We start from the raw sequence: 24,976 nt of genomic DNA, 5'->3' as shown, positions 1-24,976 counted from the left end.
AATGTTATATTTATGAACTTCATCCATATGGATGCATATAATTCTAGTTCACTCATTTTTCTCTAATTATGATAGTCCATTGTATGCATGTACCATAGTTTATCCATTTTTCTTGATTAATATCTAATATGATTCAAATTTGTTGCAAATATCAACAGTGCTGATACCTGTCTTACACACATCTAGTACACGTGTGAGTTTTCTGATTCTGGGCTTTACCTAGGAGTGGGACTGTAGAGTGTAAGGAATGTGCATCTTTCTTGTTCTTCAAGGAACATGGACCAGTTTAGAATCCCACCAGCAGTGTGTAAAAGTGTGTCCCTATGATTTAAATTAATTAGAACAAGAAATACCCATTTGATATGTTTCTATATAGTCTCAAAAATTGGTCATAAGGGCATTTTCATTTCTATTAATATGTTTTACATGAAGTACCATCTGATAAATGACATTTTATTAATGCTAAGGAATTTTTTTCTCTCCATGTGCGTGCTGTGCCTGTTTATAAAGAGATTTGAAGCACTTTATTGGCCTTCCCTGACAAACTGCCAGGCCTCATGTTTTCAGCCAATGGCTGCTCCCCCTTTAATTCCTTTTTGTCTTGACTGCCAAGAGGTTAAGAGCTAAATTTGAGGCGCAAGTGTAGAAACAAATTTGGTTTAATTTTCCCCATCTCTTCTTATATGGGAGTATTTCTCCATGAGTATTTCTCTAGCATGATTCTTAGAACAGCTGCATCAGAATCAGAGATGCTTGTTAAAAATGCTGCTTTCTAAGGCCTGTCACAAACCTATTATATTGGAATCTTCAGCGTGAGACCCTAAAATTAGCATTTTAAAAGCTCCTGCTAAACTTGCTGTCTCAAATTTGAGCATCTACTATATGGCTTGTAATCTTACTTTCATATTCATTGTAACTCTTCTGTTATAAATATTTTGTTATTCTAAATCACTTCAGATCCTTTTTTGCGCTCAATGGAAAAAATATTAAAATCTAGCAGATGTGTGCATAAAATTTGGCTCCAAACTTGGTCTTTTTTTTTTTTGTTCATGCCGCGTGGCATGCGGGATCTTAGTTCCCCAGCCAGGGATCGAATTCGTGCCCCGTGCAGTGGAAGCATGGAGTCCTAACCACTGGACTGCCAGGGAATTCCCAAACTTTATCTTTAAATTGGTTAGTTTTGCATTATTAATTGGACATTTACAACACTAGGTTTAAATTCATGTTTTCCATAAATATTCATTGAGTGCCTACTATGTGGTGTGTGCTGTGCCGTAAGAAGAATAAATAAATGCATGAAAAGCTATAAACAGGAGGCTTTGGGAGTCTTTTCCTGGATGTTGTAACCTCATGAACCTTTCTCTGAATAAGAAGGATTTTTTAAAAGTAGAATTTTGGCAAACATATACATTTGGCCCTAATTGGTGATATATGTACTCATTGGTGAAATATTATATTTCTAGACACATATTTCCAAGGATTATTAACATCTTTGAGTGCATCACTCAATTAAGATCTGTTTCTTATTATCCTGATAAGTGCAAACTTAAACCTCATTCAACTTTTTGGACTCAGTATTTAAGTTTTAGAAAAGCGATGAATTATTAAGTCTGGTTGAAAAAAAACAACAAAACAATTGGCTTCTCTCAGCATAATTTCTTTCTATTTATGTCAATTAAATGTTGGTAGAAAGGAGTATTTACATTAAGTGGCCTCTGGTTAATAATTTTCATGCCACTCTCCCCACGTAAACTCTTTCTTATGGTCCCCAGCTTCAGGAATGCTTTGTACTCAGAATCGCACCATTGTGTTTACTTTGAGAGAGAATTGGAAGGTAATAGGTCTTCAAATGCTTAAATTAAATTATCTTAAATGTTTGCTTTTGGCTGTGTGGATGATAACTGGTTTGTTTGCTGAATTTAGTTTAATTCAGCACATATTGATTGAGTACCTACTGTGGAGTATTTTTACTCTGTTAAAATATATGTATACTTCTTGGACAGAAGGAAAATATCTTGACTGAGTACATGTCTTCTAGTTGGTAGTAAATACCAGCACTAAAAACCACATTATATTTTACGGAATGAGTGGGCTGTTGAGAATTTTATTGGCAACAGAAATGTTGCCTTGTGAGTGCCTCTCTGGTTTATTTAGCTCCTGTAGCTGTGTCTGCCAAACAGGAGATATCTCACTTCATCTTTTTGATGGGAAGTGGTCGTATGAATTTAATGCTTCAAAGTCACCTGAGGGTTTGGTTTCGTTTAGTTTTAAGTGCAGATTCCAGGCATGTCCCTGGAATGTAGATTCCCTGGAGATACAGTTGTTATCGGTATGATGAAGGAGACTCCTGGACTTTGTAATTAAGAACTCGTGCTTAGGTCTTCCCATTTTTGATTGGGCTGTTTGCTGTTTTTATATTTTGGAAATTAATCCCTTGTCAGTTGCATCATTTGCAAATATTTTCTCCCATTCTGTAGGTTGTCTTTTTATTTTGTTTACAGTTTCCTTTGGTGTGCAAAATCTTTTAAGTTTAATTAGGTCTCATTTGTTTATTTTTGTTTTTATTACTCTAGGAGACAGATACAAAAAAATATTGCTATAATATACATCAAAGAGCTTTTTGCCTATATTTTCCTCTAGGAGTTTTATAGTATCTGGTCCTACATTTAGGTCTTTAATCCATTTTGAGTTTTTTTTGTGTATGGTGTTAGAAAATGTTCTAATTTCATTCTTTTAAATGTAACTGTCCAGTTTTTGGAGCACCACTTATTGAAGAGACTGTCTTTTCTCCATTGTGTATTCTTACCTCCTTTGTTGTAGATTAATTGACCATAGGTGCATGGGTTTACTTCTGGGCTTTCTATCCTGTTCCACTGATTTGTATGTCTGTTTTTGTGCCAGTACCATACTGTTTTGATTACTATAGCTTTGCAGTATAGTCTGAGGTCAGGGAGCCTAATTCTTTCAGCTGCAGTTTTCTTTCTCAAGATTGTTTTGGCTATTCAGGGTCTTTTGTGTTTCCATACAAATTTTTAAATTTTTGTTCTAGTTTTGTGGAAAATGCCCTTGGTAATTTGATAGGGATTGCATTGAATCTGTAGACATTTCTCCAAGGAAGACATCCAGATGGCCAACAGGCACATGGAAAAATGCTCAACATCGCTAATTATTAGAGAAATGGATATCAAAACTACAGTGAGGTATCATCTCACTCCAGTCAGAAGGGCCATCATCAAAAAGTCTACAAATAATAAATGCTAGAAAGGGTGTGGAGAAAAAGAAACCCTCCTACACTGTTGGTGGGAATGTAAATTGGTACAGCTACTATGGAGAACAGTTTGGATGTTCTTTAAAAAACTAAAAATAGAGTTGCCATATGATCCAGCAGTCCCACTCCTGGGCATATATCTGGAGAAAACTATAATTCAAAAAGATACATGCACCCCAGTGTTCATTGCAGCACTGTTTACAGTATCCAAGACATGGAAGCAACCTAAATGTCCTTTGACAGATGACTGAATAAAGAGGATGTAGGGTGTGTGTGTGTGTGTGTGTGTGTGTGTGTGTGTGTATGTGTGTGTATGTGTATACATACACGATGGAATATTACTCAGCCATAGAAAAGAATGATATAATGCCATTTGCAGCAACATGGATGGACCTAGAGATTATCATGCTAAGTGAAGTAAGTCAGACAGGGAAAGAAAAATATCATATGATATCCTTTATATGTGGAATCTTAAAAAAAAAAAAAGGTTCAATTGAACTTACTTACAAAGCAGAAATAGCCCCACAGACATAGAAAGCAAACTTATGGCTATCAAAGGGGAAACGGGGGGTGATAAATTAGGAGGTTGGGATTAATATATACACACTACTGTTTATAAAATAGATAACCAACAGGTACCTACCGTATAGGACAGGGAATTGTATGCAATATTTTGTAATAACCTATAAGTGAAAGGAATCTGAAAAAGAATATATACACACACACACACATATATTTACATATATATAACTGAATCACTGTGCTGTACACCTGAAACTAATATGACATTGTAAATCAACTATACTTCAACTGAAAAAAATATTTTTAAAAAAAGAACCTCTGCAAGTGACTCAGAAACATATCCAGGTTTAGGAGCTATTATTTAGTTTCAACACTTGACATTTTACAGAAGGAAAAGCAGAAACAGAGATTGTGATTTGCTCAAGCTCATAGTGTGAGTTCAGTTATAAGAATGCCTCCTCTGGTTGTGTTGCGTTTCCCTGTATTGAACTTATTAATTAATCTGGTTAGTCTTTTCCCTCATGACTGATTTATCCTTGCTTTGATGGCCTTAATTATTTGTGTTGTTTCACAGAAAATAGTTAAGAAATAGTTAACTATTTTCCTTTGAATTTCTTGGGACTATCCCACTGAATAGACAAGTAGATGTGTTGGGGAATGATTTGACCAGTCAGCACACTGTGGGTTTCCTTTGATAGGAAAACACCTGTGTCCTTATGTGGCCTGCATGTGCTTTGTAGGTGGTTCTAGTGAACATGGTTTCATGTGAGCCAATACAAGTTTGGCATTTTCCTGGATTGCTGCCTTGATTTTCAGCTATGTTTCCATTGACACTGAAAGATTGTTGTAGTGTTTTTTTGCTTGGTTATATTTGCAGTTCACTGTAATAGCTGTTATAAATTGACTTTAAATACCATAGTGTGATCTGATTGCAGCTGTTAGTAGAAACAATTACCCTAGATAAAGAAACCTTTTTCATTATCTATTATAATAATTTCATTGCTGCTAATGAGGTGTTTTTGATATTGGTAGAAGAAAGCTGGTTATTTATCTTGCTAATTGCAGTCATTTTGCCTTGTCTTAACACAATGGTACAGTAGAGTATAAAGTGTTTTAAATGTATCAATAGAGTATAAAGTGTTTTAAATGTACTGTGATTTTTAAAATAACATTTGTTTTTCTAATGATACTGTAAAGCTTATTCATTGTGCAAAATTTAAAACTATAGAAAAGCTCAAAAAGGAAAAAAATTTAAATCACCTGTAATTCCACTACCTGGAAATCGTCCTTTAGGTGTATGGCCTTCCAGGCTTTTAAAAAATGCACATATGTAGTGATAAATTATTTGTGATTTCATTCCATTGCTGGGTTAATGTTTATGTGTAAATGTGATACAGATCTACTACTTCACATTTTTTTATACCTTTTAAATACCATGCTGTATCTACACATCTTTCAATATTTGGTATTCTTTTGAAGCTTTTTTCTCTTCTTAGACTTTAACTTTTTTTTTCTTCCTTACACCATCCTTCTTAAGTTAGAGTACTTTGCTATTCAGGAGATTATTTCCTTCTGTAAAAATTACATAATGTGCAAAAAAAACCCAAGCTAAAACACCCATACTGTACAGAATTCTGCAAAGTTTTTAGCGAAATGAAGTGAGTAGAACATCTTCAATTCGAAAAAGAAGGCAAAATTAGCTAATATAAAAGCCCTCCTATACGAAACACTTAGAGGACAAATAGAGTATGATTTCACTTATCTGAGGAACTAGAAGAGGCAGATTCATAGAGGCAGAGGCTGAGGGGAGAGAAGAATAGGTAGTTATTTTTTGATGGGTTATTTTGAGATGATGAAAAAGTTCTGCTAATGGATAGTAGTGATGACTGCACAACATTGTGAATGTGCTTAATACCACTGAATTATACACCTAAAAAGTGTTAAAATGGTAAATTTTACGTGTGCCACAACTACTGAGCCTGCGTGCCATAACTACTGAAGCCCGCGTGCCTCGAACCCATGCTCCACAACAAGAGAAGAAGCCCGCGCACTGCAACGAAGAGTAGCCCCAGCTCGCCACAACTAGAGAAAGCACAGCAGCAAAGACCCAACACAGCCAAAAATAAATAAATAAATAATTTTTAAAAATGGTAAATTTTAGTTATATATATGTAAAATATATGTACTTATATATTATTTTAAAAGCACTTAAAGTATGTCCAAAAAAATCCTGATGCAGTACAATAATCATTTCCTCTAGTTAACAGTTTTCATATTTAAGCTCCAATTACTTATCATTCAATATAAAGAATCCTTTTTTCCACCTGTTAATTTCAGAATTTCTCCCTCATGCTAGCATTTTCCTTTCATAAGGCCCAAAGATTGTGGTTTGAAGGGACAGAGCCCCACCCTATTTGCTATAATTTAGAAACATCTAGAATGTTATCTCAAAATATCAAGACCTCATAAAAACAAACCCTTGTTCAAATTTTCATGAAAGTGTTCTTGATTTTAGAAACTGATTCAAAAAAGTAGTAATTTCTTTTCTCCATTAATGCTTTATTAAGCTTTGTTGACCTATATAAGGGTTAGACGAGGAGGGAGTAGGGGATTAGAAAGATTAGTCAGCCGCCACTCCTAAAAATATCAGAGTGATTTTTTTTTCTTAATCACATATCTGTAACCTGTCAGAGCAAACTTACTCTGAGATGAAACCTAAAGAATGCATTTTCCATTTTTCCCTGCATTTGAATACAAATACAGGCAGAATGATAATAATGACATATGTTCTGAATTCCTTAAATCTCTAACATATTTTAACATTTGAAAAATTTCAGAATCATTGTCCAGTAGGATGTGTCGTAAATGCTTGTTGGATTAATAGAAAATTACAGACCTTTTGTTAATGGTGTTATACCCTGCCTTATTTCCAAAACTTATTTTAGACAGTTTACTGGGATATATACAATAGAGCAGGACAACAAGAAAGTAAAATGGTATTCAAAGATCAAGGACAAGTAAGGACAGAAACCTAAGATAAAGTCAGTGTTGCTATTTGTCATTATAAGGTGCTACCCAGTTGTTTCCTAGTAACCAAGACCAAAAGGAAAATGGATTTATTGATAAAATTCTGTGTCCATCAGAATCATATAAAATCTTTATATTGCTGAAATTTATTGGAAAAATAAATTTAAGAAGAGGAATTCCTTAAAGGAAATTTCTTAAGAGAAGTTAACAGAAAAAAAAAATACATATATATATATATATATATATATATATTTTTTTTTTTTTTGGCGGTACGCGGGCCTCTCACTGCTGTGGCCTGTCCCGTTGCGGAGCACAGGCTCCGGACGCGCAGGCTTAGCGGCCATGGCTCACGGGCCCAGCCGCTCCGCGGCACATGGGATCCTCCCGGACCGGGGCACGAACCCTTGTCCCCTGCATCGGCAGGCGGACTCTCAACCACTGCGCCACCAGGGAGGCCCCAGAAAATATTTTTATCAATAAACAGTTCCCACAGTTACAAACACATACTTCCCCAGTGGCCTCAGTGACTGGTTAAGGCGCCACCATTTCTTTAGTGTCTGCTGGGCAGCATTGCTACTTTATCATCAGGTGCTATGGAAAAATAGAATTGTGAAAAAATGTTTTGGCTCCTATAATGGAGTGGCTTTCAAACTGTTCTACAGGGTGTTAGGAATCCCACAGCGCCCCCTCTAGAAGGGAAGCGAGGCCTCAGTGCTGGGTTCTCGACCAAATCAGTGTTCCTTTGATCTGATTGGCAGAGTGAGTTTCTTTGTAAAATTTCATGTGAACAAAGGATTTAACAGGTAAAAGGTATTTGAAAACTACTGGTCTAATAGTAGAGTTGGGACCATTGTTTAATAAAAATACACCCAAGATCCCCTGAAATCTGGCCTGACCTCCTTAAGGACAGAAACCCTGTAATACCGTAAGACACATTGGTACCATGGCATTTTGCTACACACATGTTTTGATGCCATGTATATAAAGCCATCCACCCACCTGTCTAGAGATTAAATTTCATCTAGACTGCTTGGTATGTGTATGGTTTCTATTTTTACATTCAACTTTTAAATTCATATACATTGATTTTGGAATATGGTGTAAGTAGGGACACATCTTTGTTTGTTGTCGTTTTTTGTTTTTTTTTCCTGAAGGAACCAATTAGCTACCATCTTTTTTTATTGATTGATCATTCAGCCTTCCCTCCTGTTTTGAAATCTCACCTTAGAATGTCTTTCCCCAAAGCATTCTACAATTCCTGCAGTTCCCAGTGAGACCACTCTGTTACCGTACTATTTCTAGAAAGCACTTAAGTATACGTAAACTGTTTCATTAAAATCTTAGCCAGTGCTTGCTTGTTTTTCTAACTCTTGAATCAAAGATACCCCCGCCCAGATATTTGCCTTATCAGAGCTATTTTATTATCAGCGAAAGATATGTTCTTTTTGTCAGTTCACAACCTGTCAGGAATAAAATCAAACATTGTTAAGTGAGAATCAAACATTATGGTTCTGAAGAATTCAGAGTGGTTGCAGAGATAGGAAAGTTTAATATTCTTGCTTTGTGGTAGGGAACATATTAGTAAAGTAAACATTGAAAATTGAGGTAAATAACAGGATTTAAACTTTGAAAAAGTAACCAGAATGCTCCTGGGTTAACAACATTTCAGAAATTATGTTTTGTAGTTATCGATTTTAAAGGAGACGGAATCGACAGCACTATCACCTCCATCATAGATGTAGTTAATTACAGTTTCTAAATGCCACTGATTAGTGGAGCAGTTCTCCTAAGGTGCCACCAGTCTTTGGAAGTTGAGGAGGTGGGCATTATACTCCATTGCTCCTGCCCAGTATGTGGCTCCAGCCACAGGATAGTTAAGGCTCGGTTTTACCATGAGTTTTTCCAGAAATAAGAGACATATTATGCTGCTGTAGGTCACATGTGAACTGTTGTAGAAAAACTAAATTGATGAAGGTATTTTGCTGAGAAAATAGTCACCAGCGTCCACAAAGCTGGCTAGTGGGTCAGAGTCTGAATTCTAGGTTTTGCTGCAAACTACATGACCTGGAGTGCAAATACCTAATTTTTCCCCCCAGATTTTTTTTTACATTCTCCCAAATGTGTTCTGTAAACCATTATTGTCAGAAGGTGCTCCAGAAGTTTCAAGGGTCCATGGTTAAATGAGTTAGAAATGCTGTGTACTAGATCAGGTGTAAGAAATGCACAATATGTAGTAGAATATTAAAGGCTCTAAGAAGTCTTACAGGAAAGAGCCCTTACAACTTTTGAACCTGTTTCTTGACATCTCTAAGAACACTGTTCCATGAAGTCCACTTTAGGAACCTGTATTAGGTGCCTGAGGTTATTTAAACCTCCATAATTCTAGTTCCAGTAAAAAAAAAAAAGAAAAGTTTTATTTCAACATGGTGCTTTAATTTGTAATATCGGTGTGGAATCTTCTTCAGGAAACACTGGAAAAAGCCTTTGATTGTACAGCATCCTAGTACTCAAGGATTTTGCACACAGTGATACAGAGAAGCGTTGTTTTCCCCTGTGAGTACTAAAACCTTGATTTGAAATGATTGGTCAGAAAGAGGCTGAGTCAGAGGTTTCCCTGCTTTTCAAGAGCTCTGTCCAGTACCTCAGGTTCTACCCAGAATGTTTCTATAAGGTGCCATTTGATGTTAGACACTCTTTATATCCAACATATTTTCTTTTAATACAATTTCAGCTGTTATTGGCTCAAAGTACATAGACCCCTGTAGGGATCTTTTATAGTTATTGCTCAGAAAATAATGTCTGGCTTCCTAATAATGAAGTACAGAGGAAAATCAGGATTTTGTCATCTTGTTTGTAGGATGGGGGCTGCAGATAACATATGTAAAGGACAGAGTACATTTATGGAAGAACTGGCTGACACAGCAGAAATAATAAGAAAAGCAACATCACAGTCTTTGGTTATCTTGGATGAATTGGGAAGAGGGACAAGCACCCATGATGGAATCGCCATTGCTTATGCTACACTTGAGCATTTTATTAGAGATGTAAGTATCTTGCATACCTTTTTGTACAGGAATGGTGCATACTATACAGATTGTTTTCCTGACCTCAGTTTCAAAATATTCAATATTATCCTGCAGTTGATCCTGTTCCTGCAATTGATCATTCAAATGCTATATATGGAACTCAGGTAGATTGTCCCTAAGTAACGTTTGTAGTTCTTTGATGTGTCTTGCTTTCTTTTGCTGAGGCAGAATAAACCTGATCAGTAGGAGAAAGGCCTCCTTGGCAATATTTCCACCTAGAACTGTATCTTACTCTCCTTGGCAAACTAAATCAAGAGCAGGGCCCATCACCTGCAACCCAATCCTTGAGAAAAGAACCAAATAAGAGATAGTGCCATTTTTGCCCTGTGAAATACTTTTTTCAACAATATCCTAGAAGGTCTCCTTATAAGACCTTTGATCTGATCTTTCGATGTCTCTATCTTAGTAACACCTTCAGTGCATGTGTCTTTTTTTTTTTTAGAGTTCATTTCTTTTTTTTTTGGCTGCATTGGGTCTTTGTTGCTGTGCGTGGGCTTTCTCTGGTTGTGGCGAGCGGGGGCTACTCTTGCAGTGCGTGGGCTTCTCATTGCGGTGGCTTCTCTTGTTGCGGAGCACAGGCTTTAGGCGCGCGGGCTTCAGTAGTTGTGGCTCGCGGACTCTGGAGCACAGGCTCAGTAGTTGAGGTGCACGGGCTTGGTTGCTCCACGGCACGTGGGATCTTCCCGACCAGGGATCAAACCCATGTCCCCTGCATTGGCAGGTGGATTCTTAACCACTGCGCCACCAGAGAAGTCCCAGAGTTCGTTTCTAAGCATCTGAATGTGAACTTTTGTTTGTGTCAAACTTTGCACCTCTGTCATCTCCATCAAACTGTCCCCTTTATTAACTGTCTCTGGTTTTGTTCATTTTGATCTCTCCTTTTTTTCTCTCACCTTAGCACCTGCCCCTGTACCTTGTCTCTTCTTTGGTTTTTCTTTTTCTATTTTGTTCTCTACTTTTTAACTTTTCTTTGTCTCTGTGTCTTCCTTTCATTTTCATTTCTTTCTTTCTTCCTTAAATATCCAATAAAAGCACATTTTTGCTCGTATTTCTTTGCAAAAATAAAATCCCCTTTTCTTTAAAGTTTTGTGGCCCTCAATTTTTTGTTTAAACGTTTAGTTAGATTACATAGTTAATGATGACATATTTTCTGTTTTAAAATAAATACTTTTTACTTTTAAAGAAATTCTGTATTTTCAAAAAGATATAGCTCAGGAACTTTTCTTTAATCATTGTAGAAACTACAGGTTCGGTATAGTTCTATATCTGCCTCCAAAACACACTTTTTAAGCATTCATTTAAGAATACTACTCATGCAAGAGGGAGGAGATATGGGAATATATGTATATGTATAGCTGATTCACTTTGTTATAAAGCAGAGACTAACACAACATTGTAAAGCAATTATACTCCAATAAAGATGTTAAAAAAAAAAGGATACTACTCAGCTGTAAAAAAAAAAATGGAATTTTGCCATTTGCAGCAACATGGATGGGCATTATGCTAAGTGAAATAGGTCAGACAGAGAAAGACAAATACTGTATGATATCACTTATGTGGAATCAAAAAATACAAAAAGGAGTGAATATAACAAAAAAGAAGCAGACTCACATATACAGAGAGCAAACTAGTGGGGAGAAGGAAGCAGGGAGGGGCTTTTTAGGGGTAAGGGGAGAAAGGGTTATTATGGGGATATATGAAATCATGTGCGTGACACTTCGGAAAATTGTAAAGCACTACAGAATTTAAAGAATCTTTCATTTAATAAAAACTAGATTAATTAAGACATTCCTTTGTTTTGAGCCTTCAGGAACAAATTATGACAGAGCTGAATCTGTCAACTTCGAGTTTCCTTTAATTGTATCTACTCTATAGCAGTGTATCAGTTACTATGACTGCATAACAAAATACCCTGAAACTTGGTGGCTTAAAACAACAATAATCATTTATTGTCTCTCAGAGTATCTGGAGGTGAGAAATTTGGGAGCAGCCTGGCTGGGTGGTTTTGGCCCAGGGCCTCTTCTGAGGTTGCAGTCAAGTTATCACCCAGGGCTACAGGATCCTCTTCCAACGTGGCTCACGCACGTGGCTGGCAAGTTGGTGCTGGCGATTGGCCAGGGCCCTCAGTTTCTTTCGCTGTGGGCCTCTCCATGGGCTGCTTGAGTATCCTTACAGAGTGGCATCTGGCTTCCCCCAGAGGAGGCATTCCAAGAGGCCAAGGTAGAAGCAGCAGTGCATTTTATTTTGCCATCATGTTGTTGAGTACACAGGGCCAGCCCTGATCAGTGTGGAAGAGGCCACTCAAGAGCATGAGCATTGGGAAGCGAAGATCTCTGGGGCCATGTTGGAGGCTGGCTGCCAAAAGCAGTTTGTCGCAATTTCAAAGAGTCATTTAAGAACCTTCAGGAACAAATTAGGACAGAATTGAATTTGTCACTTATGTTTTCATTGCTTCTGTAGCAGTTTTTGGATATTTTAAATGTTGATGAAGAAAGTGTTAGTTTTAGATAAAGTTTACTTTGGAGTTAAGTCATTGAAGAGGATTCTTCAGGAACAAGAGTCCCTAACTTTTTTATGGATGAAAATCTTTATTTTTCATGATGTCTTTTGATTGCTGGGATGGGGAAGAGAGGAAAAGGAGGAGTCAGGGAGGCTACGTGTTGCTGCTGCAGGGTGAAAATGGCCTTGAGGGGGACAGTGGTGTAACCCAAACCCTTAGGTCTTCCAGCTAGAAATGCCCGTCAGCTCAGGGAAGGGACACTGGGGAGACAGCTGGTCCTAAGATATTTCAGGGCAGATTTTAAGAGCAACTTGTCAAAGAAATTCTGCCTTAATAGGTTTATTTGTAATTGTTTTTAGAGAAAAGACATATGTTCTGACTTTTAATAAGGCGAATAGCAGATGAATCAAAACTGGAGTTCTTTAATTTGATTACCCTTTGCTGCTAATGTTTAGACCAAGATTTGGTGTTAACTTCCCTTAAGATAGGGATTTCTAGAACACATATAACTGTGCTTTAAAACATTGCTATTTAAGTAATCCACAAGTCTGTATTGATACTAACAACACAAAAATAAATTTTAAAATGGTGAGGGTAGGGAGGAAGAAGGGAAAGCTCTACTTTACAAAATTCCAGCTAATAGAGAAAGCTTTGTTTTGTTTTGTTTTTTAACATCTTTATTGGGGTATAATTGCTTTACAATGGTGTGTTAGTTTCTGCTTTATAACAAAGTGAATCAGTTATACATATACATATGTCCCCATATCTCTTCCCTCTTGAGTCTCCCTCCCTGCCACCCTCCCTATCCCAACCCTCCAGGCAGTCACAAAGCACCGGGCCGATGTCCCTGTGCCATGCGGCTGCTTCCCACTAGCTATCTACCTTACGTTTGTTAGTGTGTACATGTCCATGCCTCTCTCTCGCCCTGTCACAGCTCACCCTTCCCCCTCCCCATATCCTCAAGTCCGTTCTCCAGTAGGTCTGTGTCTTTATTCCTGTCTTATCCCTAGGTTCTTCATGACATTTTTTTCTCTTCTTAAATTCCATATATATGTGTTAGCATACGGTATTTGTCTTTTTCTTTCTGACTTACTTCACTCTGTATGACAGACTCTAGGTCTATCCACCTCATTACAAATACCTCAATTTCGTTTCTTTTTATGGCTGAGTAATATTCCATTGTATATATGTGCCACATCTTCTTTATCCATTCATCCGATGATGGGCACTTAGGTTGTTTCCATCTCCGGGCTATTGTAAATAGAGCTGCAATGAACATTTTGGTACATGACTCTTTTTGAATTTTGGTTTTCTCAGGGTATATGCCTAGTAATCGGCATTTATTAACTACCAGAATAATAACTGATTCAGGCAATGATGATCAACAGATAGTAAAACCTTTGGATGAAAGATTGTTGGAGAAAATGATATTCACACAGTTTCAAAGTATCACCCCCCAAGTTATTTATTAATTACAAAGGAGAGAGGTGTCAGTACAGTGAAGGAATCTTCTGGGCACACACTTAAACCAAATAATCAGCTTTAGCATCCCCAATAATAGATCAGACTGACATCATGTACCTCCTGATGTGATATGCTGAAAAGGGTATGTCACCTACGTATATATGTAATATTGCTGGTAATAAGTTTTAATCTGAATTGAATGAGGCAAATCCAAATGAGGGAGATTATGCAAAACAGCCCTCCTGGATACTTCAAAAAATTTTAAAGACATAGAAGTGAAAAAAGAGAAGTCTGGGAACTGTTCTAGATTAATGGGAACTAAAGAGGCATGACTAAGTGCACCACATGAGTCTTGATTTTTTTTTTTTAATATAAAGAAATTTCTGAAGAACATTATTGGGACAGTAAGGGAAATTCATGGACTATATATTAGTAAATAGTGCTATATCATTGTTAAACTTCTTGAGTGTAATAATTTTATTCTGGTTATATAGGAGAATGTTTTTGTTCTCAGAAGATAGAATCTTAAGTATTTAGGGACCAAGTGTCATGAGGTCTACAATTCTCAAATGGTTCAGGAAAAAAAGTGTGTGTGTGTGTGTGTGTGTGTGTGTAGAGGGGGAGGGAGGAAGAAAGGGGAAATATGGCAAAATATTAACAAATGATTGTTTAGATAAAGAATACATGAGTGTTCATTGTACTTGTCTTGAAGCTTTTATGAAGGTTTGAAATTTTTCAAAATAAAGTTGGAGAAAAGTTTAAATTAAAATTTAAAAATAAAATAACTTTCATTGTGTCTCACTGCTTTAGGTGAAATCCTTAACCCTCTTTGTTACCCATTATCCACCAGTCTGTGAATTAGAAAAAAGTTACTCACAACAGGTGGGGAATTATCACATGGGATTCTTGGTCAACGAGGATGAAAGCAAACAGGACCCAGGTATGAATTGTTCTTGCAGTAAGTACAACTAGAATTCTGTTGGTTTTCATAATTTATAACTTGAAGTTCATAGGAGCATGAACTTATTGCTTATTAATCATGAAAGCTGTGAATGTTGATTGTAATTGACATTTGTCCAAATTCATTTTCTCTAAGCTTAGGGTCAGATAGAATTTGCATTTATCCTCACCATGTCTGAATCCTTCTCTGGCCCTCCTTATCTCATTTTTCTACAAGAAGAAGGTGGGGTGAGGGGGTCATTTAGGTTTTATTCTTAGATCCATCTCAGAAAAGATGCCCTAACAGTCAAGTGTATTAGTTATCTTTAAAAATACTCAGTACATTTCCCAAAATATCATTTAGCATTAATAACTTACTAAGAGCAATACTCTATACTGGCCATACATGTTATCTTAATTTGACAAGGAAAGTGAATCTCAGGTAAAGTGGGTTCCCCATGTCAGCCACCTGGGTGGGGGCTGAACTGAGCCTAGAATCCATGTCCTCTGCCTGCAGGTTCTCTTCTGCTCTGTTAGAAATGGTATATGGGAGCTACAGTATTTTTCCTAACCTTCTGCTTACTACTCATGTCACAGAAATGAAACATTTCGTGAAAAAGTACATCATTAGCCAATAAAAAAAATTCAAGTGCTGTAAGTAATATAGTAGATTTTAGCTTTTTTTTTCCCCCTGTTCAATAATAATTTTTTTTTTTTTTTTGCGGTACACGGGCCTCTCACTGTTGTGGCCTCTCCCGTTGCGGAGCACAGGCTCCGGACACGCAGGCTCAGCGGCCATGGCTCACAGGCCCAGCCGCTCTGCGGCATGTGGGATCTTCCTGGACCGGGGCACGAACCCGTGTCCCCTGCATCGGCAGGCAGACTCTCAACCACTGTGCCACCAGGGAAGCCCAATAATAATATTTTTAAGCTGTGGGCCAGTGATGGCTTATGCAGTTGGTGTGCTACAATGGAAAATCCATTATCAAAGATACTCCAGAGTCCAAATTTTATTTTGGTAAAGTAATAAGTAAGGATGGACCTGAAAAAGATATCAGGCAACTGGCCCAAATAAAACAAAGCACTGGACCTAAGATAAATGTAATGTTAGGCAGTCCTGGCCTTTCACCACCATGCGGTCTTGAAAAACACATCATAAATTCTCTCATGGAAGCAGTTTTGTATCTATTCATCTGCATCCAAAGTGACAGGAGGAGCTTATAAGCTAAAATCCAATGGGATAAACAAAACAGAGTTCACTAGCAGGGAAGGGTCAGTGGTAAGTGTTTGATGTGAACTGACTACTAACCCAGACCCTTACATCTTAAGTGTTTTGGCATTTTATTTTATTGATTTAGATTTTTATTCATGAACATAATTTTTAAAAACTAAATAAAGCTAAAGACTCATGCTAACAGGCAGTGGTCCCCTGCTTCCATCCTTTTATTACTCCACGGCCCCTCCCCATCCCAGTCCCAAGGCAACTGCTTTTGACTCTTTCATCCATTTCTTCATAGTTCTAAATACTGTGCTTATTTTCCTATCTCTTGGTTCATCAACCTGACACAATATTTACTGACTTCTGTTAAATGAGGGTCTTCCGCCCTCCCTTCCCCTTCCTCCTGGTATAATAGTTTCACATTTTTTCCGTTTCATTCACATTCATTGTTTTCACTATTACTGCCAGTAGGTATTGCTTACTCATGAGCCAAGTATGTTTTCTTTCTTGTACAACATTTTTCTTGAAGGTAATAATTGTTTTCATTCTTTCATTGTTTTATTTGAGTCTATTGTTGAAAATTCCTGTATCCTCCAATAGCTTTGCAAAACACCTCTCTAGACAGTTTTCCACATGACTGAACCTGTTGGTTCCAGTTTTCCCCACTGGTGTCATTCTTCCTGGAGCCCTTTGTCCTCCTGCTCATCTGAACTGGTTGTTTCCTAGGCCTGCTGCCCAGATGTTGCTGTCATCCTAGGAAGTCTCTTAACCTCTCCTCTGTGCATTGGATTGCACGTAACAGAACACTTGGGCTCACACCAGCTCAGACGATGAGGATACATATAATCTCGTATTACAGGAACCTCAGGAAGGGTGGGCTTCAGCTCGTCTTCTATGCAGTTCTCCAGGCTTTGTCTTCCTGCCCTGCTGGTTTCATCATCAGACTAGCAGCAAGATGGCTGCAGCTCTTTTGGGCATCGCATCCAGAATTGACGATGTCGGAAGGAAGAAGAGGGACCAGCTTTTCCTGTGACTCTTTCTTAGGAGCAAGGGAACTTTTCTTAGATACCCACTAGCTTCTCCTCAGTGTCCTATCTTATTTTCAGGATTGAATCACATGATCATTCTTAAACCAATTCCTAGAAGTAAGAATGGAAGGGATAACTTTGATCAGCCTAGACTAATTGGGGTCAACATTTGGAGCTGGGTATGAGGACACTGCTCCCTGAGATAAATGGTCAGGGAGTTAATTCCTTTATAAATCAGGGTTTTCTTAGAGGTGGAATAGATTTTGGATAGGCTACTAATAATATCAACTAAAGAAGGTAAAGTTTTTAAGATTTTGCATGAATGAAAATGTCTCCATACCTTCACACTTGATTTATAATTTAGCTAGGGCTAGAATTTTAGGTTGAAAATAATTTTCACTCAGAAACTTGAAGCATTCCTCCATTGCCTGCTTACTTCCAATATTATCCCTGACTGTATCTGTGCTTCATCCTTTACCTCTGACCTAATTCCTCTTCTGTCTAGATTAGAGGCCATTGGTCATCAGTAAAATGCCCCAGTGACCTTCTGGGTGACTTCCAAGATACTATGCTTATCTATTTCCTTTGGTGTGGTAGATAAAGCAATGGACCAGCAGTAAGAAACCTGTGTTTTAGTCTCTTCCAGTCCATAAGATGTTGGAAAAGTCTCCTAACCTCATCCATCTCTAAATTTTTATGAATCTATCCTAAAAGTGACTTCAGAAACTGTTTGATCAGCACACATCTCTTTAATACCTGTCTAGAGGAGTTTTGCTTTAAAACAGTTTTGCTAAGTTTCCCTGTAACAAACAGAAACTTGAATGATTACTTTCACTGACTCTAAGCAGTGTCGGATAAGCTTTTCAGTAATACCTGTTTAAGAAATTGGTCATAGCTTACAAGTAGGGTCCTCACTAAGAACTTTTATTTGAAACTGTAAAGAAATGAGTCATTTTACCATCTGCTCTGCGACCTGGCTCTCTCCACCTCCATGTTTCCTTTGTACACGCACACACGCCTCCCTCTCTCTTTCTCTCTCTCTTCTCCCTCTTCTTCCCTCTCTCTCCCATGGAAGAGTGGTGAAAGATAGTCTTGAAGTAGAACGTAACTATAAAAATATCTCCTTCAGGTGATTATGGAAGAGTGGTTACATTATTTACCTTGATGCTGTAAGAACTACCATAAAGTAGAGACCAGCATATGATGACAAATTCAGCAGTTGTTTGTACTGAGTTATGTTAATGAGTTTTTTGGGAGCAATATCATATTTTATATAATTTAACTATATTTAAGAAACATTTCTTAGCCAGCTATATTATATATACTACATCTTATATGTATATAAAGCAAAAAAAAGGGAAAAAGCCGTCAGCAAAGCAGTGTTTAAATGAGGGGGTTTTGTGGCATTTAGTAGGCTTTCAGAAAAGGATGGATGGATGGGTGGATGGATGGATGGATGGGTGGATGGATGGGTAGATGGATAGGTGGATAATGAATGGATAGATGGACTGACAGATGAATTAATCTCTTTTTTAGAAAGGTCAGTGTGGAGGCTAGATTATAGAGGAGAGGCTGGAGGTGGAGAAATCAGTTAGGACTAACCCAGTTGAAGTGATAAAGGCAATACTTGTCTTTGAGATGAAAAGAATTGGCTTTTTGATACCCCACTGCTGTTCACTTCAGTTTGGGTCTTGTGAGCATTGAAAGGTAACAAAAAACTATCCAGGTTAGCAGGTACTGGTTTCTACCTGCTTCTTTCCTAGTCTTTTCCCACCCACTTTGTCACCTGTTCTTTGTGTTCCTTAAGTTTTATTTGGAGGCAAAAGGTATTCTTAGTGCTTTGTAATGTGAGTTTTAGTCTACGTATTTCTGAGAGTGTCAGCCTTCTTTTCACCTCCCACCTCTAGCACCCACCCTTAGAAAGGTATTATTTGTCTGTTGCTGAATTCTTAGAGGAGATTAAAGAAAATTCCATTATCCTTTTTCTCCGTTGTGTTCAGTCTTTTGGCTTTTTAGCTTTTAGCTGGATAAAAGAATAAAGCATACACATTTATCCAATGAAATAATATATGAGAAAAGCTCCTGATAAACTTATAATAAGTATACTAGGGTCTTAGAAGTCATTGTGAATCTGGTTCATCTTGGACATTTTTGCAATACCGTGCAATTATATTGAATTTTGTAATACAAGCTGCATAATCCCGAGCTGCTTTAGGTTTATCAAAGATTAAACTGTATGCAGCTGTTGGGGAAGAATTTGTTCTCTACCCTTCTTGGTTCTTTGGCTGGTCTAATAATCAAATTAACATAAGACAGATTAACAGGAGAAAACCAAATTTAATTATGTGTCTACGGGGGCCTCATAAGAATATGAGGGCAAGTCAGGCAGTTGAGGCTTCTGTGCCATCCTGAGCTAAGGAATGGGATAGGAGACTGGGCATCAAAGGGGAGGACGGTAATTCACAGGGAAATAAGAAAAACAGATATTTGGTAATTAGATGTTTGTCTTGCCCTATACATAGGTCATTCAGATAAACGTTATCTGTGGTAACAGTCTGTCTCTGAGCCAGGCCCCCCCCTACCTCCATCTAAATTCTTTCAGGCCGTTGAAGGGGGAGCTAAAAAGCCTTTCCTGAGCCTGTGGGGCCTCCCCTGTCTTCAGCCCCAGACACTCTGCACGCCAGAGTGGCACATCTTGGGAAGGCTTGTTCTGAATCCCTTCACAGTCTTGTCTTTGTCTTATTGTACTTCATCATATCCCAATTCTTTAGAAGTTTTAACTTCATGTATATGTACTGTGTGGTAGACTGTTCCCCAGGAAGCAGATTCTGAGGTTTACATGCCGGAGTTTACTGGGGAGTGCTCTCACGATCAACGCTGGGTTACAGTTATAAGGCTTCAGCCCACGCTGCAGAGAGCTCTGACGAGGGTTGGTCCTTCAGAGTTACCTCAACTTCGGGTGAGAGAGCCAGGCCTTATACCTTTTATTAGTTATCTACTGTTGCGTAATAAATTACCCCCCAAAACATAGCAGCTTAGCACAGCAAATATTTATTATCTCATAATTTCTGTGGAGCAGGAATCCAGGGGCAGCTCAGCTGAACACCTCTGCCTCACAGTCTCTCACAGGCTACATCATGGTATCGGCCAGGGCAGCAGTCGCTTCAGGGTTTGACTGGGGCAATCCACTTCCCAGCCCACTCACATGCTGTTGGCAGACCTCAGAATAGCCACTTCCAAGTTCACTCACGTGGCTGTTGGTAGGCTTCCAGGCCCTCACTGACTTGTTGGCCAGAGACATCAGTTTCTTTCCATGGGACCTCCATAGGGCAGCCCACAATATGATCACTGGCTTCCCTCAGAGCAGACAAGCCAGAAAGAAAGTGAGAGTGCCCAAGACAGGCCACAGTCTTTCATGATGTAATCTCAAAAGTGACATGCCATAATTTTTGTCATATTCTATTCATTAGAAGCAAGTCCTTTGAACCAGCACACACTCAAGGAGAGGGAGTGACACAAGGGCTTGAACACTAGGAGGCAGGGAACTTTGGTGGCCATCTTAGAGGCTGCCTGCAAACCCCCATAGCAACCAGTCACTGGACGCAGGTTTCCCAAGATGGGACGCGACCTTGGGTGAAGCAGTTCTCTTCAGCTGAGGACGTTCCCAAAGAGAGCACACCGCTGAGCGTTGCAGGCTTAACAGCCTTCCTGACAGTTGGGGCAGTAAACCCTTCAGTCCTGAGTGGGATTTGGGTGGTACCAGACAGCATCCACTTCAATATGTATAGCTCTTAGTTAACTAGGATGTTTAATAAGCCAGAATTTCTCGGTCTTGTTATTTAAACTGTGCAACATGTAATATTTCCTTATCTGTTTTTGTGGTTTTGTTTCTAGCACTCTTAGAAACATCTTTTATATATGTTAATTTACAGAGTGTATTACAAGACTGGTGCATATATTCTTCCACTGGAAAACACTTTTTTTTTTTAAATCTATTTTTAAAGGAGAAATTGTATTGTACCATGTATCAGAATCACTCTTTTTTTGATATAGAAGGTCAGTGGAAATTTTTCAGCAAACAGCATAAAACTAAATACTTCTTAGCTTACAATGAGTAATTGTTAAAAACCATTTTAACTGAGCTAAAAGATAGATTCTAAATGCAAAAGCATTTTCAAAGCAGTATTTACCCTTTTCTAGATATGTAGTATTGATAAAAGGAGCTAACAAGGGATTAGGAACAATGGATTTCTTTTTCAGATTATAAATTTTAATTGAATAAAGTTATAAGAATTGTATGTTGTCTTTAATCCTCTAATTTCTTTCAACTTTCAAGCATGGTTTTCTTTCTCTCTCTCTCTCTCTCTCTCTTTTAACTCTATTTTTTAGGTGAAGAAGACCAGGTTCCTGATTTTGTCACCTTTCTTTATCAAATAACCAGAGGAGTTGCAGCAAGGAGTTATGGACTCAATGTGGCTAAACTAGCAGATGTTCCTGGAGAAATTTTAAAGAAAGCAGCTAGCAAATCAAAAGAGCTGGAAGGATTAGTAAATATGAAAAGGTCAGAATGATTGTGCTGCATTTTTTGATTTATAATGAAATCTTCCAAGTTGTCCCAGGAAGAGGATTGTCCTGTAAATGAACATCAGCACTTCCTTCAAGTGTCTCTTCAAGTATTGTGAAACATTTAATTACAATAAAATGAAAACAGCTCTTACCAAAGCTCACGTGAATTCACTCATGCCTCTCTAGTCAGGTCTTTATTAAGTTGATAAATTGGTCCTTTTAATCATTTTTCTAAAGAATTAACTCCTTAATATGTACCAACACATTCGTTGCCTAAAATATTCGTTTATGCAAAAAATTACTAATGGAAACCTCAATATATAAAATGTTTAGAGTACTTCTTTTATTCATATATTGCATTCAGATATGCAGTAGTTGCATTCAGAAATGAAGAATTCTGTCAGGACAGGAATGAAAATAATAATATCACATAACTAGGTGATTAGAGTCAGTATCCACACGTCACTTACTTTGTGGATTTGTTTGTGACAAAGTTTTCATTCTAACCGACTTCTCCATCATCTGGGAACGCTTTTGTGAATGCACTCACTTTTTACCCTGGATAGCCAGCAAGTATATAGTCAGTATATATACTAATCTTCATATAAACTTGCGACATACTTCGGAAGGAAGATATTCCTAGGAAAATATCATACTAATAAATAATAAATTATAGCCTTTTTTCCCCAAATATAAGATTATATTATAAAACAACATAAGCTCCTCACCTACCTCCTACCCCACTCCTTCTCTGCTTGGAGAGTCTGATCGGCCTGGGGCAGGACATGATTGCCCTGGTCCATAACCATATGACCAGGAGTGAACAGGCTGTTAGTCCAATAGAACATCTTGGCTGACCACTATACTGTAAGAATATGTTTTAGTTCTGGAAATCATCCCCTATTTAAATATTGAGATATTAACACCTAATATTAGTTAAGCACTTGCCAACTTGTATACTGACGTACAGTTGTGCAACCAACTTCTCTTTCTCCTCTTCCTGCCTCTGTGGTTCTGCCTTGCACTCCACACTTTGCAGTGGTAAATGGTGGTGAACCAGGTCCAAAGTGCTGGAATACTATGAAAGACATGTCGTTTCCTCTGTTGACTTTCTCTTCTGGATCCTTTCCTCAATGCCAAGTTAGAAACAAATGTTATAATCAGTGACCACTTGTTTCTAGTTATTTGTAACATAATAGATTAACATAAAATTTTTCTAGAGAGAAAAGTAATCATCTGTGAGAGTTTAAAACTAAGCTTAGCCCGTAGTTCTTTGGGCTGATTTAAATCCTCTCTTGTTGTCTTCTTATTTTTCTTTTTCCCTAAAGAAACTAGAATAAAACTTTACTACAAAAGATACATAAGCACGATGGTGATAAAATATGAGAGTTTATACATGTTGCTGTTATATAGCCTATAAAGCAAGAGCAGTGAAATTCACAGGTTATTTATAAATATTTTAACTCTTCCGACTAGTATATGACATTTTGAAATCTAGAAAGTTATCTTAAAAAGACAGAATTATAGAAAGAGGTTGCATTGGGATGGAATCTGATGATTTATCAGGATACACTGCATTTATTGTTTTTCCTTTTCACTAAAAGTGCCTGTCACATCGATTCCATTGGCGAGATCAAAGAAAGCAAACTGAATCCAGTGCATTCATGTGGGTTTGGTAATAGCTAATATTTATTGAATGCTTGCTGTGTGCACCAGCAAGTCTGGGCAGTCAGTCCTTTGCAGCAGCCTAGACACTGTGCCAGTTACTGTTCTTATTGCTTTACATACATTAACTCATTCCTTACGACAGCCTTGTGAGATAGGTACTGCTGTCATCCCCATGTTATAGTTGGGGAAAATGAGGCCAAGTGGGGGTAGGAAGCTGACCAGGAAACCAGGGTCACACAGCTAGTTGGTGCTGGAGCAGTGATTGGAACTCATATACTCCCTCTTCAGACCCTAAGTAGGTCTCTGTTATGTTGGCATTTTACTCTTTCCATAGCCTGCATTATATTATTAAATCAATTTTACTTTTCATCCTGTGAGCACACATAGCCTCTGGCTGAGTTAGAAGAGGGAGGAAGCTGGGCTTTCCCCTCCCCAGAGTCAGAGAGCTGATCAACAACTTTGGTCTCTTGATTATAATAGCAGCACTGAAAAACTTGTTTCTCAGGAAGGCTGATGCTTCCTGACATAGCTTCCCAACCACAGTTTCCCAATCACCTTGCCTGTGAGTCTAATGTTACAGACTTTTCATAGCTTTCCATGAAATGTACTGGCCTCTAACAATTTCATTTATAAAAGAAATAGTATTTTATTTTCTCTCCAGGAAAAGGCTAAAGTGTTTTGCGAAGTTATGGACGATAAATGATGCAAATGATTTGCAAAAGTGGATGGATGAGTTCAAACTGGAAGAAATTACAGACTGCTCTTCCTGATGAAAATGAAGACTACGTTTTGGAACCAAAAAATAGAGAATTAAAAATACCAACTGTATAAAACAACTCTCTAGTAACAGCCCATCTTTGTGTGACCTGAGCATAAAACCTGACCGTGGTATATTCCTGTTAGAAACAGGGCGGCCTTTTGTGTAGAAAGTCTGTTTCAGGTTCCTGCCATCCTTTTAAAAGTATAAACACTTTTGAATATTAAGATTTCTATCATGTCATTAGAAAATCTCATGGACGGTAAGATTCAAATAAAATCAGAAACTTCTAAGTAAAACCTGGAGTGGTAGAATATATAGTTCATGAACTTTTAGAGCGATATAAAAATTTAATGCATAATTTTATTTGTTTCAGTTCAGATAATTTGCAACTGGTTGAAATGTCTTGCAGGAATATACATTTTCATTCGAACTAAAATAATTTTATAATGCCGCCAGTTTATTCACTGTAAGCATAAGAATTTTTGAAGAGAAATAGAAGGTATTATCAGGCTTTTAGAAACTAGAGCACAGAAAGAGTAAGGTCATATGAAATTTGAAAAGCTAAATATTGTCATAGTTTTAAGCAATTTGAAGATTGTTGGATTAAATTATTTGTCATTCATTCAAGTAATAAACATTTGATGAATACTTGCTATAATATATGATTTTTTTTCATGTTGAATTTGGGGGTTCTCAACTATTTGGGACATTTGTTACGTTTTAGGTTTAATTGTGGAACCAAGGTTGCTGCTTCTCCCAAGTACACAGAACTGAGCTTTCCCATTTTGGACCTTTCTGCTAATTGATGTAGCAAATGTATGGTCTTCCCGGTATTGAACCTATAGCCATGTTGATTCATAACAATGCTACCTCCCTGCATGTTTAGGGTGACAGTGCTCAGCTTTGTCCCTGAGCTTTTTATAGCACTT

General features: G+C 37.7%; 1 protein-coding gene across 1 annotated transcript in view; it reads left to right on the top strand.

The window, feature by feature from the left end:
• Positions 1-24,694, top strand: part of MSH3 (mutS homolog 3) — a 180,989-nt gene extending 156,295 nt beyond the window's left edge. Inside the window, exons 21-24 of the mRNA XM_060009221.1 lie at positions 9,675-9,861; positions 14,678-14,807; positions 21,443-21,614; positions 23,949-24,694. Of these exons, the coding sequence (XP_059865204.1) occupies positions 9,675-9,861; positions 14,678-14,807; positions 21,443-21,614; positions 23,949-24,057 (598 nt within the window). The 3' untranslated portion in view covers positions 24,058-24,694. The remainder of the gene's footprint in view (positions 1-9,674; positions 9,862-14,677; positions 14,808-21,442; positions 21,615-23,948) is intronic.
• The last annotated feature ends 282 nt before the right edge of the window (positions 24,695-24,976 follow it).

Source organism: Delphinus delphis, chromosome 3 (assembly GCF_949987515.2).
Source record: "Delphinus delphis chromosome 3, mDelDel1.2, whole genome shotgun sequence".
Taxonomy (NCBI): domain Eukaryota; kingdom Metazoa; phylum Chordata; class Mammalia; order Artiodactyla; family Delphinidae; genus Delphinus; species Delphinus delphis.
The sequence above is the reverse complement of the archived record's forward strand: the minus strand, read 5'-3'. Positions and strand labels throughout refer to the sequence as shown.